Raw genomic sequence first — 14,703 nt, 5'->3', positions numbered from 1 at the left:
TTTTATAATTTCATGGGCTGATGCAGGCGGCTTCGGCGCGTGGGTTCGTTAATAAATTATTATAGACAGTCGAGGGGGTTCGCACACAGTCGGGTTGAGTACTGGAAACTTTGTGAGAATATCAAACCTGCAGGCAGGTGAGGTAATTATATTCAACGTACGGAAAATTAATTTTCGAGGCATTGTTTTATCATGGGGTTGTGGAGGATATGCGGAGAGGTGATTTTATGGGGTCGTTATGGTGGGCAGCTGAGGTTTGTGGTTCCAGTTTATTTCCTGGTTTCTGGAATACTGGGATTTATGGAGGCAGAATTTATGGGGACAATCACTTTTTGTATTCGAGTGTTCAATTGTATTCATCTTTGATATTTCGTTCACAATGGGATAGGACAACAGGTTTCTTCGGTAGTAATTGTACAATAAATTTCATTGACTCGGTCTTTCCATTTTCTGGAGCATAATGCGAAGAGAATTGGTTAAATTAATCCAATTGTGATTTTAAATATTCTCCGTAATTGATTGCAATATCTGTTGTTTAAATTTATTTTGAAACCAATATTCAGGGAAAGGAAAAACACATTTTAACGTTGGGGCAATGTTGGCGTAAAGTTGGCGTAATGTATTTCGTTCACAAGGAGATAGAACAACGGGTTTCTTCGGTATTAATTGTACAATAAATTTCATTGACTCGGTCCTTCCGTTTTCTGGAGCATAATGCGAAGAGTTGTGAAGAAAGACAGAGTTTTCGACAAATACTGAAAAATGAGGGAATTATTTCGTGATTTCCAGGGACATCTCACTAATTTTCAGGGATTTTTATCTCTAATTTAAAGAAATCAATCACCAAATGTCAGGGATAAAAATGCCTGATGATAATTGGTTAATAGTTGGTGATAGGTTCCTGAAAATGTGAACAATTACCCCAGTGTAATAATTGAGGGATAGTTCCGGTATGAATCCGCCGACAGAGACTTTCGGTATTTTATTTAATCGCTGTAAGACAAAGAGAAACGATCGATTGGTTTTCCTGGTGTTGTCTGACCACGAGGAGTTGTACAAAGCCCATTTCAGGTCGTCCATCTGCAAAGGAACTCATGTAGAGTAATTCAGTAGCGAAGTGGTCAAATGGTTTAAGTCGACTAAGCTCTTAGCTGAGTTTTCGATGAATATCTCCAAATCTAAGGGAGATAGGGAAATTTTCATATCTATCTTTTTTGAAGCTCTCAATGTGCTCTACCAAAAAGGTCATAACAGAAATTTTGCTATCTGCCTTAGATTGTGAGATATTCGTTTGACTACTTCGCTACTGAATTAGTTTGTAAGTGATCACCGCCGTCATTAAATTCTCCGCTGCCCAAGCACTCAAGTACAACTGGGCACCGTATCCTATGTCGAAACCCACGAACTGGGCTTTGACTTCGAATGGTTCATGCTGAAAGGAAATTTCAGCTCTCATTATTATGAATGGACAGTCTACAGGGGAAAATGGGGTAAAACGAGTCATTTTTGCAATTTTTTTTATTCGGATGATATTTTTTTCTGATTTAAAAGAAGTAACAAGTACATTAGAATTTTTAATCCTTGAAAACTTGACATTATTTTTATTTGAATATTAATTATTTTGTTTGTTAAAACAGCGACCTGTTTTACCCCGCTCTCTTCTATACTGTATAATTAAATTATTTGAGAAGCTCTACCCCGATGACATGCATCGCACCGAAAGCAATGGAGCAAGTAGCCATTAAGACTGTCGTCATAATAATGGGCCGTGCGACTTCGCAGGCTTTCTCATTAAATCTGTAATCAGAAAAAAAATTAATTCACTTTCGTATCTGTAGAATAAATGATTGATAAATATAGAGAGTCGATGAAACGATTATTTCTCGTTGAGAATGAGTTTTTCCTTCCGAATGGAAGCATTGTACTCTCAGGATTTAGAATTTGCTTTTTTATTTAGTTTTTCAACGATAACTGAAGAAATAATTGTTTAAATTAATCCAATTGTGATTTAAAATATTCTTGTTAGTTGATTACAACATCTGTTGTTAAAAAAATATTTTTTGAAGTCAATATTCTGGGAAAGGGAAGAAATTTTAACGTTTGGGCAACATTAGCTGCCAACGCTGGAGCAATGTTGGCGCAATGTTGGGGCAGCGTTGGTGCAATGTTGGGGCAACGTCGGCGCAATGTTGAATTCAATGAATCATTGAATTAAATTAAAAAAACATCATCATAGAAATTCCATTCGGAAGCAACTTTGCTAATTTATTATCAAAAATATGTTGACTATGACGAAAGCAATGTCCCCGTTGTTTTCAAATGATTCCAGTTAAACTGAATGAAGATGAAACTTTGATAGCAAATATCGCATAATCAGAATAACAAATTCATAAACCTCAATAGACTCTGATGCACTCGAATACAAGCATTGAGATCACCAACACTCGCAATGTTCTTCATGTCATGGGCTAGGAGTTTAAGTCGGGCAATAGTGAACCAGAACAGCATACATACTTGAGCATCCAGGGGTCCAACGGCGGCACATTGCGTCGTTGTTATTGCTTGGGTGGTGTAAATTATTTGAAAAACCGGGTAATAACGTATTTCAAACGGATATATTGTGTCCATCGGCAGATCTTGGTCGATGACCAGGGGGCCACAGACGTACGAAGCTGCTGCTACAAATCCGATTATATTGAATGACAGGTAAACGGGCGCCGCTTTTTTCACACAAGTATTCAGCATTTCTCGTTCCCGGGGAGTTGCGCGCAATAAATAATCTTCAATTTCTTCGATTAATTTCTGGACATGGAAATTAATATCCATAGGGGAGGGTGGGGCTAAATGGGATAGCGCGGGTGAAACGGGATAGTCCAATTTTGCACAAAAAACATTAGGAATTTCTTTAAATCATAAATAATTTATTAAAACGGATAATGAGTGTAGAAAACTCAGTGACCAAGTGATAGAATGATGCCGAATTATAATATTCGGCTCGAAACTAAATGATGGTATCCCATTTTGCCCTACCCTCTCCTATATTTTTTTTGTAATTTGAATGTATTCATATATTTAGGCAATCACGTGTGAAAACAAATTTAATAATAGAAAAAATTCGATAAATTTTCGTTTTTTTCTCACAATTAAATTCAAGAAAAAAAACTAAGGAAAATCATAATTTTTTTAATCGAATTGCTATAGAAATTGTATTGATTTTTTTGGGGACAGTGCAAGGTTTTTCTACGAAATTTTTTCACGCGTGATTACCTGAAATTTTTTTCGATGATATTTGCAAATAATCATCTTGATTATCGAGTGGGCAATCGCCGACCCGAAACAAATGTACTTGGTAAAGTCCATGAAATTTCGTCGCGTCAAATATGCAGTATAGAATACTGGAAGTTGAAGGCACCACGCTACTAGGTACAATAACCACCACCTCACTTCGATGGATATTTTTTCCGCGCTCGTAGCCCGAGAACTCGGCGGCCAAGTGCAGAGTAGCGCTGTTCCATATTTGAGATAAGTTAGCGCTAATTCGGGTAATTTTTTCTCATCAACCATCACTGCGCGATTAATAAATCCGTCTCATGCGTGTCAATGTCGATTACTCGATGACTCATTCTCGTGTAAATGAAAATTATTTCATGCACCTGGAGTTTAAATACGGAAGGGGTGAAACTGCAAGAAATAAGATTCGTATGTGCTACATTGACGGTTGTTTTGTCTTATAATTTCTCGGAGATACCACCGTGATTCGTCAATAAATTATTATAGACAGTTGCGGGGTTCGCACATAGTCGGGTTCTGAGTTGTTAACTCGTGAGAATATCAAACCTGCATGAAGGAGAGGTAATTACTTTAACGTACGTAAAATCAATTTTCAAGAAGTTGCGGTTTATCGCGATACCTTTGCGGAGGTTAAGGAGAGAGTGGGCCAACATGAACTTGACTATTTTTTAAATTATCAAAGTTTTTTAGGAATATCTCCGAATCTATGGGAGATAGCAAAATTTTTGTCACCACCTTTTTTGTAGCCCCGAATCCGCTCTGGAGAAAAGGTTATTACGAAAATTTTGGTATCTGCCTTAGATTCGGAGATATTCCTCAAAAACTCAGCGAAGCGATAAATCGGTCCACGTCGATTATAACTGTTGGCCAGTTTTCAATTAATATCTCGAAATCTAAGGGAGATAGCGATATTTTTGTTATTACCTTTTTTGTAGCTCTCAATTCCCTCTACAGAAAATGTAATAACAAAAATTTGGCTATCTGCCTTAGATTTCGAGATATTCATTGAAAACTGACCAATAGTCAAAATCAACTTCTGAGTTTTTGAGGAATATCTCGGAATCTAAGGGACCTGGTCAAATTTTTGTCAGGACCTTTTTTGTAGCGCTCCATTCGCTCTGTAGAAAAGGTCATTACAAAAATTGCGCTATCTCCCTTAGATTCCGAGATATTCATTGAAAACTCGTTAATAGTAAAAATCAAGTGGAACTGTTTTAGCGCTTCGCTTTCAAATTGACCAATTTCCCGCTCAAGTGTTGTTGACAGATGGCGCCCCAGCGCTTTTCCGCATTTCTATATTTTCCGTGCGTTCGTAAATACCCGGAGCTCACGGAGCTCACCGAGCACTTCCAGATTTTCGTGATCACAAAACTCGGGATTTGTAGTGAAAAAGTAGTGGGGGAAGGAGGCAAAAGAGAAAATTATGACAAAGACGCAGGGAGACGCACGTACGTGAGTGTCTGTGTTTTCTGGAGAATTGCGTGATACTGAGTGCGCCCTGCGTATCCAGCCCTCCAGATTTTCCATAATTATTCACAGATATTCGATTCAGTGGCATGTGATTGTCGTATTATTATCGGTGATACGTTACGGTGAATATTGTGGAATGGACGACCGCCTTTTGGAGCTGATGTTTGGGTACATGGAGATGAGAAAAGTGTAGGAAAATGCTGGTGAGTACACGAGTCTCCCTTGAAATATTTTTCCCACCTTATCTCGTATTATTTATCCCCCGGAGAGCAACAAAACCGTAACTTCAACTCTTTATCGTTGTCCAAACATTGATTGAGAGTAGAATCATCAGTTCGCTCCAAATCCCTGACCATCAGAATTTTCGGAGTGTAAATAATTGCCGAGAAAATAATTCCCCCGAACTATTCCCCATTGACAAAACAGTCAAGAGGATCGATGTATCAATTCATCTCTTTTATTCACTCTAGAATTTCGATGAACAATTAATTGTTGATTTTTTAAATCCTCAACATTCGCCATTTTATTGGCAGTGGAATGTTCCCTCCATAATTCATGACTACTTGATTATCTCTCATTAAAAAAACCATAAAAATCCTCACAACGACTCGACTACTCACATTATTCCAAATGAAGAAATCATTTTCTTCAAATTCGTTGAAGGGTGACGATCCACCGTACCTGTCAGTGGGTACCGAAGTGAGTGCTAAATACAAGGGTGCATTTTGCGAGGCAAAAATCCGAAAGGTCGTGCGCTCAGTGAAATGCAGGGTGACGTACAAACAGGGTTTGGGCACAGCCACTGTGACAGACGAGCAGATAAGGGGTACCCTGAGAGTTGGTGCCTCTGTTGAGGCTCGACACGCCGACAAGAAGGACTTTGTCGAGGCGACAATAACAAAAATCCAGGACTGCAGTCAGTACACTGTTGTCTTCGACGATGGAGACATAACGACACTGAGGAGAACAGCACTGTGTTTGAAGAGTGGTCGACACTTTGCTGAGTCTGAAACCCTGGACCAGCTGCCCCTGACCCATCCCGAGCACTTTGGCAACCCCGTAATCGGAGGGAGACGAGGAAGACGCTCGAGGCAAGCACAGTGAGTTTTTTCTCACCAAATTGACATTAATCAGACGACTAATCCCATGTTTCTCTGCTTTTTTATTCAATTTTTTGTTAATTTTTTTCTTTTCGCTTTGGGTTGCCTTCCGACAGGGATGACAGCAGTGAGGATGAGGAGAGTCCGCCCAGAGGGAGTCCATCGGGCTCGGGAATTGGAGGGAAAGAGGGTCTGGAGACAGAGCCTGAGATTGGGCGAGTCGTCTGCGTAGAGTTGGGAGACAAGAAGAAAAAGGACAACTGGTTTCCAGGACTCGTTGTCGCTCCAACTGCCCAGGACACCGTGAGGATCAGGGTGAGGGACGACTACCTCGTCAGATCGTTCAAGGACGCCAGGTACTACACAGTTCCCAAGAAAGAGGCCACAGAATTTACGAAAGAGCTGGGAGTGAAGGTCGAGAACAGCACTCTGAAGCTGGCTGTGGAGAAGGCCCTCCTCTTCCTCGAGAAAAACGAGCTGCCCCCCCACTGGGACAGAGACTCCCTCTTCGGGAACTCTCTGTCGAGTGGCAACAGCGACACAGACGGGGACTTGGACTCAGACAGCTCTGACGACGAGCCCCGAGAGGAGAAAGACCACTTCGTAGCGCAATTGTACAAATTCATGGACGACAGAGGGACTCCCATCAACAATTGTCCCATGATAGGCTCCGAGGACATCGACCTGTATCGTCTCTTCAGGGCTGTCTACAAACTCGGTGGCTACAACCGTGTCACCAATCAGAATCAATGGAAATCCATAACTCGACGACTGGGATTGTCGACTCATGCAAACCTCAGTACTCACAATCTCGTGAAACAGGCGTACAAAAAATTTTTACACTCGTTCGAGGACTTTTACAGGAAACTTGGGTGTACGATGGTGAATCATCCACGAGGAAGCACGAGGAAGCAGCGCCCTGGTAGGAGTTTGATCAGGGATAAGGACAGAAACACACCGGTCCCCCCTCTGCTGCAGAAATCTGATAAAGAGAGAGAACCAGATGAGGATAAAAAATCAATCCCAGAGGAGGAGAAGAAGCCAATTGTCCCGGCAGTGTCTCCAGTGGAGGACGAGCCCCCGAAGCAATCTGTGAAGAAGAAAGAACCAATTGAGGAGCAATTCATCTCAGGCCCAGAGTCTGACGTGAATATCGAGGTGGAGAGCACAGCGGAATCCTCTAGCTCTGAAAAATCCCAAAAACCATCGAGATTCACTCCAGTTCCTTCCAATCGATCGAAAGCCATTACGAAGCCTAAAGAGGAACCTAAGAAGAAATCACACGAGAAGAAGAAGCAGGAGAACGCCTCGTCGTCCTCGTCGACGTCGTCCCAGTCGAGTTCAGGTGCCTCAACAGCGCCAGTTATGAAAAAGGAAAAGAGCAAGGACGAGGACTCGACGAAGACCCGTTCAAAATCAAAGGAAGACACAAAGTCGAAGGAGTCCAGAGAGACACGTGAGACGTCTCGAGAGTCTGAGAAAACCCGAGGGAGCTCTACGAAACAGCGTAGACTGATGGAGGACGATTTGAAGAAGCAGCAGAGGGGGAGAAAGAAGAGGAAGGACAGTGAAAAGTCGAGGGACAAGGACGACAACAGTGGGACTGAGTCGTCAGCACCTTGCTACAAGGGTCCAATCCAGCTTGGGGATCGTCTGAAGGTGTATTACGGTCCCACGCACGAGTCCAAAGTCACTTACGAAGCTAAAGTCATTGAAATCCAGCGGATGGACGAGGGCGCAGAGCTGGACTACCTCGTGCACTACACAGGCTGGAATACACGGTACGACGAGTGGATAAAGGCCACGAGAATCGCCCAGAATTTTACCCAGACGCAGGGACGAGTCAAGAGGACGAAAGCAACTCCCAGGCCCCAGACACCCAGCACCAACTCGAGTGCAAAAGGCTCGAAGACTCCGAGTCTTCAGCAGACAGGGAGGAGAAGAGCTCAGAGTGTTGCACCCAGTGGCACGAAAAACTCCTCGTCAGGCTCCTCCACTGGGGGATTGTCGTCGTCCTCGGCTTCGGGGAATGGCAAGGAGAAGGACAAGGATAAGGATAAAGAGCCAACGAGATCAACGACTCCCCTCTCGGTCGCCAGTTCGGGTTCAAGAACGAAATCACCAGCGACTCCAGCGAGCAGACCGACTCGAAACGCCACGAGGAATGCCGAGCAAATGGGGATTGAATTGAGGACGAGAAGAACTCGGAGAATGTCTGGGCACACGGATCTGTCGGTTGCCACTGAGAGTGAGGACTCGGACGCCTACGAAACTGATAACACAGAGCCAGAACGAGCGAGGACAAGATCACGGGGGACTGAGGAGCGAAGGCGACGAGAGGTGAGGCGAAGGGTGGAAGACAGAATAAAGCCTGACGAGAACTCCGAAGTGGAGGACGAGAAGGATCCCAGTGAAGAGGTGCCCAGGAGAACAAGGCGGTTGAGGCGAGCAGTCAAAAAAATACAGGACACAAAGTCAGAGGAGGCAGAGAGTGGGAGTGGACTGTTCGCTGATGAGACTGATGAACCAGAGGAGAATGAAGAGGACAATGATAACGACGAGGACGAGCCAGAGGAGAGTGAATCGGTTCCCGATGCGTTTGAGAAGCCCTCGGGCCACGAGGAAGCTCCCAAGGGCCGAGACTTCGATCTCAACCAAATCAGATCTGAGTTGAAGGGATTTGACAAGGCTGTCAAGCTGGAGGTCATCAGGATGGAGCCCGAGAACTCGGGTGACGAGGACATCAAACCCAAAGTCGAGGATTTTGAGAAAGAAATCAAGCTTGAGCCTAAAGAGATCAAGAAAGAGCAGGAGGAAGAGGAGGAGGAGGAGGAGGAGGAGGAGGTGGTGAAGCCAATTGTCGAGGAAGTTGTCGCTAAACCTCCGGCTTCACCTTCACCCACTACTGAGGACGTCTACGAATTCAAGGAGCCCGAGCCCTTCGAGTTTGAAGTTCGAAACAAGCGAGACTCGGGGGCAGATAAAGATAAAACTGGGCTGAAGAAGAGGGTCTTCGATGAGGAGCCAAAGAGCCCCAAGAAGAAGCAGAAAACTGCTCCACCTGTTGCTCCGAAGGAGATAAAACAAGAGCCGATGCCAGTGGCGTCAGTATCTGCAGCTCCGTCGATCTCTAGTCCTGTGGAAATTGAGCCGAAGAAGAAGCCAAAGAGATCACCGGTGATAAAACGTGCGGAGGATGCTGAAACCCCTGAAACCAGTGTCATAAAGTCCTCCTCGAAGGAGTTTGATAAATCCCTCGATGCGAAGCCAATTGCTCCAGTCTCTTCAGCAGTAACTCCTTATATCCCTGAAGATGCCACGAAATCAGCTGTCAACTCAGACATTTTGTTCCTCAACATACCAGGGAACGACGAAAGCACTGCTGATGGAGACGATTTAGAGGACAGGCTTGTGATTTCAGAGTCAGAGATCACAGAAGTCGATGAGAAACCCGTCCTCACCTTCCAGCTGTCGTCGTTGGCGTCACCAGAGGCCGACAAGATCGAGCCTGCGATCAAAGAAGAAAAGAAGGAATTGCCATTGACGAGTAAGGAGAAGGAGGAGAAGATTCTGATTCCTGTGAGCCTACTCCCAAGTCCGCTAATTGTGTCGACGTCTACAACTGTCATCTCCAACACGACACTGTCAGCGACATCAGCGATTGAGCGAAGAATCCTCGAGGCCAAAATTCCGTCTGTTGTGGCACTGAGCCCCAGCACTCCACTGGTGCCAGCACCGATCAGCGCTAGACTCCCTGCGACCTCCACCATCGAGGAGAAACTCTCAGCAGCAGCTTTGGCCTTTAGACAGCAGAAGCCTAAGGACTCGAAACGAGAAGAAGATGCAGAGCAGAAGCGACGGGACAGTCTCAAGAAAAGCGAAAGTGCAACAAAACGTGGAAAACAAATTAGTGAATCGGTGGATGGACACGGTTCGAAGCAGCAGAGACCTGACGACAAGAAGAAAGATAGTGAAGACATTTGCTCGAGCGATGTGTTGAGAGCAACGATGAAACACAAAGAGGAGGAGTTGGAGCAACCGAAAGTCCGAAAAGATCCAGGGGACGCCAAAGTTCTTGATCACCGTCGAATGCTGGAGAAACGCCAGATAGATCCGCTGAAGGAGATCTCCGAGTCCACAGAACTGGAGAAGCAAAAACGCAAGAAAATGGTGGCCCAAGAGTTCCTGGACTCCACAGACTCCAGTGATTCCGAGCAGAAACTAGTGATCGACAATTGCGAGGAGAAATGCGACAAAATCGTGAAGACTGAGAAGCCAGACGTCTCCTTCGACCTGACGGTAAAACCGAGTCTGGAGTCGACACCAGACCCGAGTTATCAGCTGGAGAAGAGTGGCCTGTCGACAGTTGTTGTTAAACACGAGGAGGAGGGTGAGAACATGAATTTGCTGTGTGAGGAGGAGATTCCGGGCTCTCCAGCCCCGGCGATGGAGGTGTTGGAGCAGGAGGATCCCAGTGAGCGAGGCCTGGGGAAAGACAAGCTCGAGAAGAAGATTGTCATCCTCGAGATGCCGTTTGCCAGTGCTCCGACCTCCGGGGCCCAGAGCACGAGCCAGGGCTCGGGTTTGTCGATGACTGTTGCGAGTTCCTGTGGAGTCCAGGGTGCCTCCAGCCATGGGATATTGACTGGGGGTCGACAGCAGCCGGTGCAGGCGCAGGTGCAGCAGGTGCAGGGGGGAGTGCCGGCTCTTCAAGTCATTCAGAATCAGAACAGGAGAGAGAGCAATGAAGCTGCGCCTGTTATGGATAATACACCACCGACCACACCTGACTCCACAATCTCCAATGTATCAGAGTCCCCCAGGGGCGAGGAGAGGGCTGGGGGATCCTCTCCGACGTCCGAGGACACCGCTAAAAGCAGGGAAGAGGGCGAGAGCGAGGAGGTCAAGGGAGGTGGGTTCAACGACGGTCTCGAGGAGACTCTCGGGGTGGATGAGGCCGGGGACATGCAGGGGACTGAGGGCGGCAAGATGAGTGGCCCTCTGAAGAGGCCTGTCGAGGACCCTGGAACCCCCAAGAAGAGGAAGAGGAACAGGAAGAACTCGGAGTGCGGAAAGGAGAAGAAGGGGAATAGGACCAGTGGAAGAACCACAAGGCAAGGACCTGGGGGCAGCGACAGCGATGACACTAGTGAGGGCTCCAATGCTGGTGGCAGTGGACATGTTGGAGGGGCTGAGGCAGTCCTCAATGGAATGGGTGAGACCTTGGGCAGGGATCACAAGTCGTTGAAGTACAACTTTTTCGTGGATCTTGGTAAATTAATCTCTTGTTCAAAGCTCATTCTCTTTTATTCTCCTAAAAAATGGGGGTCTTAATCAATTTGGTTTCGCTTTTTTGGCTCGTCTGCAGATCCTGAACTCGATGGATGCCAGAGAATAGCTCTTCTCCAGCAAAAATTATCGGAAATCAAAAAGACTTATAACATTGTGAAAACTGAACTTGCTGCAATCGAAAGGAGGAGGAAGAAGTTGAGGAGAAGAGAACGTGAAGGTAAATGGATTTGAATTTATTGCCGAGTGAGGAGACAATACTTGGAAATAGTTTGAAATTACGATACAATTCATCAATTTCCAGCTAAAAAACTCTCAATAGCAGCTATGAAAGCTGCCAAAGCCGAGATGCAACAGGCCTGTGCTTAAATGGAATTAAAAATTATCATTTGGACACAATAAATTAGTGGAAATAAGGAGAACTCTGTAAATAATGAAATTGAAGTTGTTCACAATTTCAAGCGCACTTTGAAGCAAAGTTTATGAACTTTGATTCTTCTACCCATTATTTCGTTACTTTACTATCACTATTGTCTGTTGGTAATTGTAGATATGGGAGCAGGGAGCAGCTAATTGTCCATCGCCTAGCGTTGACGAATAACAAACTCACGAATGTGATTGAGTTGATGAATGAGAAAGTAAAAATCTTGCAATCTTTGCGAATTAAAAAGTTGACTGTATAGAATGCAATTTAAGAACAATTTATCTAGTTCATAAATCCAAGTGAAAGTGTAAATTTTGTTTGATTTATTATTTTTTTTTTGTTTGGAGGTACTGTAAATAATTATATCTCGTGTTTGAATTCCAAAAAAATTTATCAGTTTGATGATCACTTTGTTCTTTAGGTGAAATGTTTTCGCAAAGATTGCATTCGAAGTTTTCATATTTACAATAGAGGATGACAATTAGCTCAAAATTTAGGTAACATTGAAAAAAAAATGAGATAAATTCTCTTTTTATTCTCGTACGATATTTAGATCATAGTCGTGTGAATACTTTTGATTAAGAGTTTCCTATTTACAGTTTATCATACGAAAGAACAAAACAATCGTGGAATATTACGTGTTTAGAGTACACATTAGGTGTTGAAAGTGTTTTTCCAAGAATGAAAATGTTGAGGAATGCTAAATGATGGTGGATAAGTGTAAAGAGCATGGAATAATAAATGGTAATTGAAGGAAAATGGCTGAAAGAGAGTTTTATACAGCAATTTAATTTTATTACATATTTACTTAGGGGATTATGAGTATTTTAAAAATGTTTTTTTTCCGAATACTCCCTTCTTACATAAAAATACATTATATGATACAGTAATTGTACAAATATTATTGTTATCGTACACAAATGTTTTTTACTTCCTGAACGAAAAAATTCTAGCTAATGGACACAGATTAGTTTTTGATGATTTTAGAGTTGATGCGGTGATTCGGGATTTTTTGCGATAGAAAGAGGTGAATTGGATAGTTTAATCTTCTCTTCACAATAATTTCCCTGGCTCTGAAATGATTAAGTACACAATCATAACAATTTCAACTCCAAATTTTAATGAAACATTTCAGTTTGATTTCACTCCATTACTTGATCTACTCACAATGGCATTAGTCATAATAAATTTTTTACAAAATTTCTCCAAGAATTACAGTGAAAAATCAAGTAAAAGTCTTGACAATCTCCTATAAATCGAAGAAAAAAAATCCAAAGAAAAATCGTCGCCTTTCGAAAATAAAATTTGATTTATAGAAAAGAAAAACATTATGTTTGGCAAGATGCAAAATAAAGTGAAAAATAAATCAGAAAATAATGTGCACGTTATTTTTCGACATTTTCTCCCCAACGAAATCAATAAATTCACCTATAAAAATGATAATTATATGTTCTCGATGATTCAACAGCTTAAATTATTACACAAAAATTTGAAAATACAAGGACTTATGAGACTCGATTGAGCGAAAATTATTATCGATCATTTCTCATGATTTAATTAGGACAATGTGTCAACATGGAGGGGAATTTGAGGCTGGCGCAGCATCCACTGTGACAGAGCTCGTTGTCGTTTGCTCAGGGACTTCCTTCATTTCTGAGTCCATTCCTAATCGTTTCCTCGCGAATAGTATTTTTTCCATGAGCTTGTGGTGGGCCTCCAGTCGTTCGATGCAGTGTAGGCAGGCAGTTTTCGGCAGAGGATCGTTCATTTTAATCTGGAATAATAATTTCACAGTAATATTTTCATTTTCATTCGCTAAATCATCAGATAATTTTGTTTATTCCAAGGATTCCAGTCGAAAACACTCCATTCATGACTGGGAATTCACCAGTAAATTCCAGATAATGTGACGAGATGTCCAATAAAATCAATTGGAATGATTTTTCCAAACACGGAATCCATTTTGAAAACAATCAAAATTATTAATTTGACTGTTTATATGGGAGAGTGATGTTGAAGATGTTTTATTAAAGTATTCACCAGGTGAAAGCTGAAGGGAATACAAACAATTTTCTCACCTCAATCGGGAGATAGGCATTAATTTTCTCAGCGAGTTTCATCCTCTCGCCCTCCTCACCGTAAATATGAATAACAAAACGATTCATTTTACTACAGAGTCTGCATATGAATCCAGTAATAACAGCTTTATCGGTGCTCCCCATTTTTGAAAAATTTTTATTAAAAAAAAAATAATTGTTCACTCCCACGCACCTCGGCTGAAACGTCTGTCACAGTGACACAAAAGTCTTCGTTTTTTCTTCCTCCACTCAAAATAAACTTTACGAACCCTGAATTCCTCGAACTCTGCCCCCCCAATCGCCGATAGGCACCGGGAAATTATCGAAAAGTGGGTGGAAATGTGGTGGAATAAAATTCGTCAGGACCCGAGAGTTTTTCCATTTATTTTTCCGCAGAGGAACCGAAGATTTGTTTATTATTATACGGAGCTTAGGGAGAGGATTTTTGATGTCTTTTCGGGTGCTTTGAGGGGATTAAGGTAGGTTTTCATGTGGGCATTTGACAAGGGATAACAGAGACATTTTATTGGTGTTTTCCAGCTGCTGGTGGGGGACAGTGGACGAATGGTGCTGCAGCTGGGAAAAGTCGAGGTGTCCACTGGTAGATGGACCCACGAGGGCCTTCAACAGCGGGTAATTATCAGCTGTACTCAAGACCCGATCAATTAGCCCCTCATGTATAGATATTCCAAATTTTTATTTTTTTCCTCATTGAAGTAGTTTTAAAGAAAATTGCGAGCTAATAAAAAACATTTGCTAGTTAGTATATTTTTTTAAATAAATTTTTGAAAAATCACCCCTGAAAAAAAAGGCGTTATCCCCCCTATTTCATTATTTCCAAAAAATTTTGTCACCAATCGGTAGCAAATTGTTAGAAGATTTTTGCGAGTTAAGAAAAAATCGTCAATACACTCCTATTATTCTGTAAATTAACAATTCCAATTTCAACTGAAAACCAAAGTTGATGACCAGAATTTGTAGCAGAGATGTCAGACAAGATATGAATGTTTTTTTTGGCTCAAATGAAAGAGCGGGTCGAGAAATGGCGTGC

The 14,703-nt window shown here is 42.7% G+C and overlaps 3 protein-coding genes across 4 annotated transcripts; 1 reads left to right on the top strand and 2 right to left on the bottom strand.

The window, feature by feature from the left end:
- Nucleotides 1-671: 671 nt before the first annotated feature.
- LOC107045828 lies at nt 672-3,564 on the bottom strand. Its single transcript, XM_015268207.2, has 6 exons — nt 3,268-3,564; nt 2,396-2,802; nt 1,698-1,797; nt 1,331-1,432; nt 922-1,080; nt 672-755 (listed from the first exon to the last, which is right to left on the bottom strand). The coding sequence occupies exons 1-6, from the start codon at nt 3,562-3,564 to the stop codon at nt 681-683; spliced, it is 1,140 nt and encodes a 379-aa protein (XP_015123693.2). The 3' UTR covers nt 672-680.
- Nucleotides 3,565-4,698: 1,134 nt separating this feature from the next.
- Nucleotides 4,699-12,464, top strand: LOC107045827 (AT-rich interactive domain-containing protein 4B). 2 transcript variants are annotated; one of them, XM_015268206.1, is made up of 5 exons: nt 4,699-4,964; nt 5,425-5,861; nt 5,978-11,133; nt 11,230-11,370; nt 11,455-12,464. In XM_015268206.1, the coding sequence occupies exons 1-5, from the start codon at nt 4,959-4,961 to the stop codon at nt 11,517-11,519; spliced, it is 5,805 nt and encodes a 1,934-aa protein (XP_015123692.1). In that variant the 5' UTR covers nt 4,699-4,958; the 3' UTR covers nt 11,520-12,464. The 2 variants fall into 2 exon arrangements, with proteins under 2 accessions (XP_015123692.1, XP_015123691.1); XM_015268205.1 differs by having other exon boundaries at nt 5,398-5,861.
- Nucleotides 12,465-12,896: 432 nt separating this feature from the next.
- LOC107045829 lies at nt 12,897-14,117 on the bottom strand. The gene is made up of 2 exons (XM_015268208.1): nt 13,653-14,117; nt 12,897-13,348 (listed from the first exon to the last, which is right to left on the bottom strand). Exons 1-2 carry the CDS (start codon nt 13,794-13,796, stop codon nt 13,145-13,147), a joined length of 348 nt encoding a protein of 115 aa, XP_015123694.1. The 5' UTR covers nt 13,797-14,117; the 3' UTR covers nt 12,897-13,144.
- Nucleotides 14,118-14,703: the final 586 nt, after the last annotated feature.

Source organism: Diachasma alloeum, unplaced genomic scaffold (genome assembly GCF_001412515.2).
Source record: "Diachasma alloeum isolate Michigan unplaced genomic scaffold, Dall2.0 Dall_scaffold_01086, whole genome shotgun sequence".
NCBI lineage: Eukaryota > Metazoa > Arthropoda > Insecta > Hymenoptera > Braconidae > Diachasma > Diachasma alloeum.
Note: the sequence above shows the minus strand (reverse complement) of the source record. Positions and strands in the feature narration are given on the sequence as shown.

Coding starts and splice junctions, on each gene's coding strand:
- LOC107045828 (XM_015268207.2), bottom strand. CDS start 3,564: ATGGTTGATGAGAAAAAATTACCCGAATTAGCGCTAACTTATCTCAAA. Junction 2,803..3,267: donor ATCATCGAAAAAAATTTCAG/GTAATCACGCGT, acceptor TTCCATGTCCAG/AAATTAATCGAAGAAATTGA. Junction 756..921: donor CCCTCAATTATTACACTGGG/GTAATTGTTCAC, acceptor CTCATTTTTCAG/TATTTGTCGAAAACTCTGTC.
- LOC107045827 (XM_015268205.1), top strand. Junction 11,134..11,229: donor CAACTTTTTCGTGGATCTTG/GTAAATTAATCT, acceptor GCTCGTCTGCAG/ATCCTGAACTCGATGGATGC. Junction 11,371..11,454: donor GAGGAGAAGAGAACGTGAAG/GTAAATGGATTT, acceptor ATCAATTTCCAG/CTAAAAAACTCTCAATAGCA.
- LOC107045829 (XM_015268208.1), bottom strand. CDS start 13,796: ATGGGGAGCACCGATAAAGCTGTTATTACTGGATTCATATGCAGACTC. Junction 13,349..13,652: donor ATGCCTATCTCCCGATTGAG/GTGAGAAAATTG, acceptor TTATTATTCCAG/ATTAAAATGAACGATCCTCT.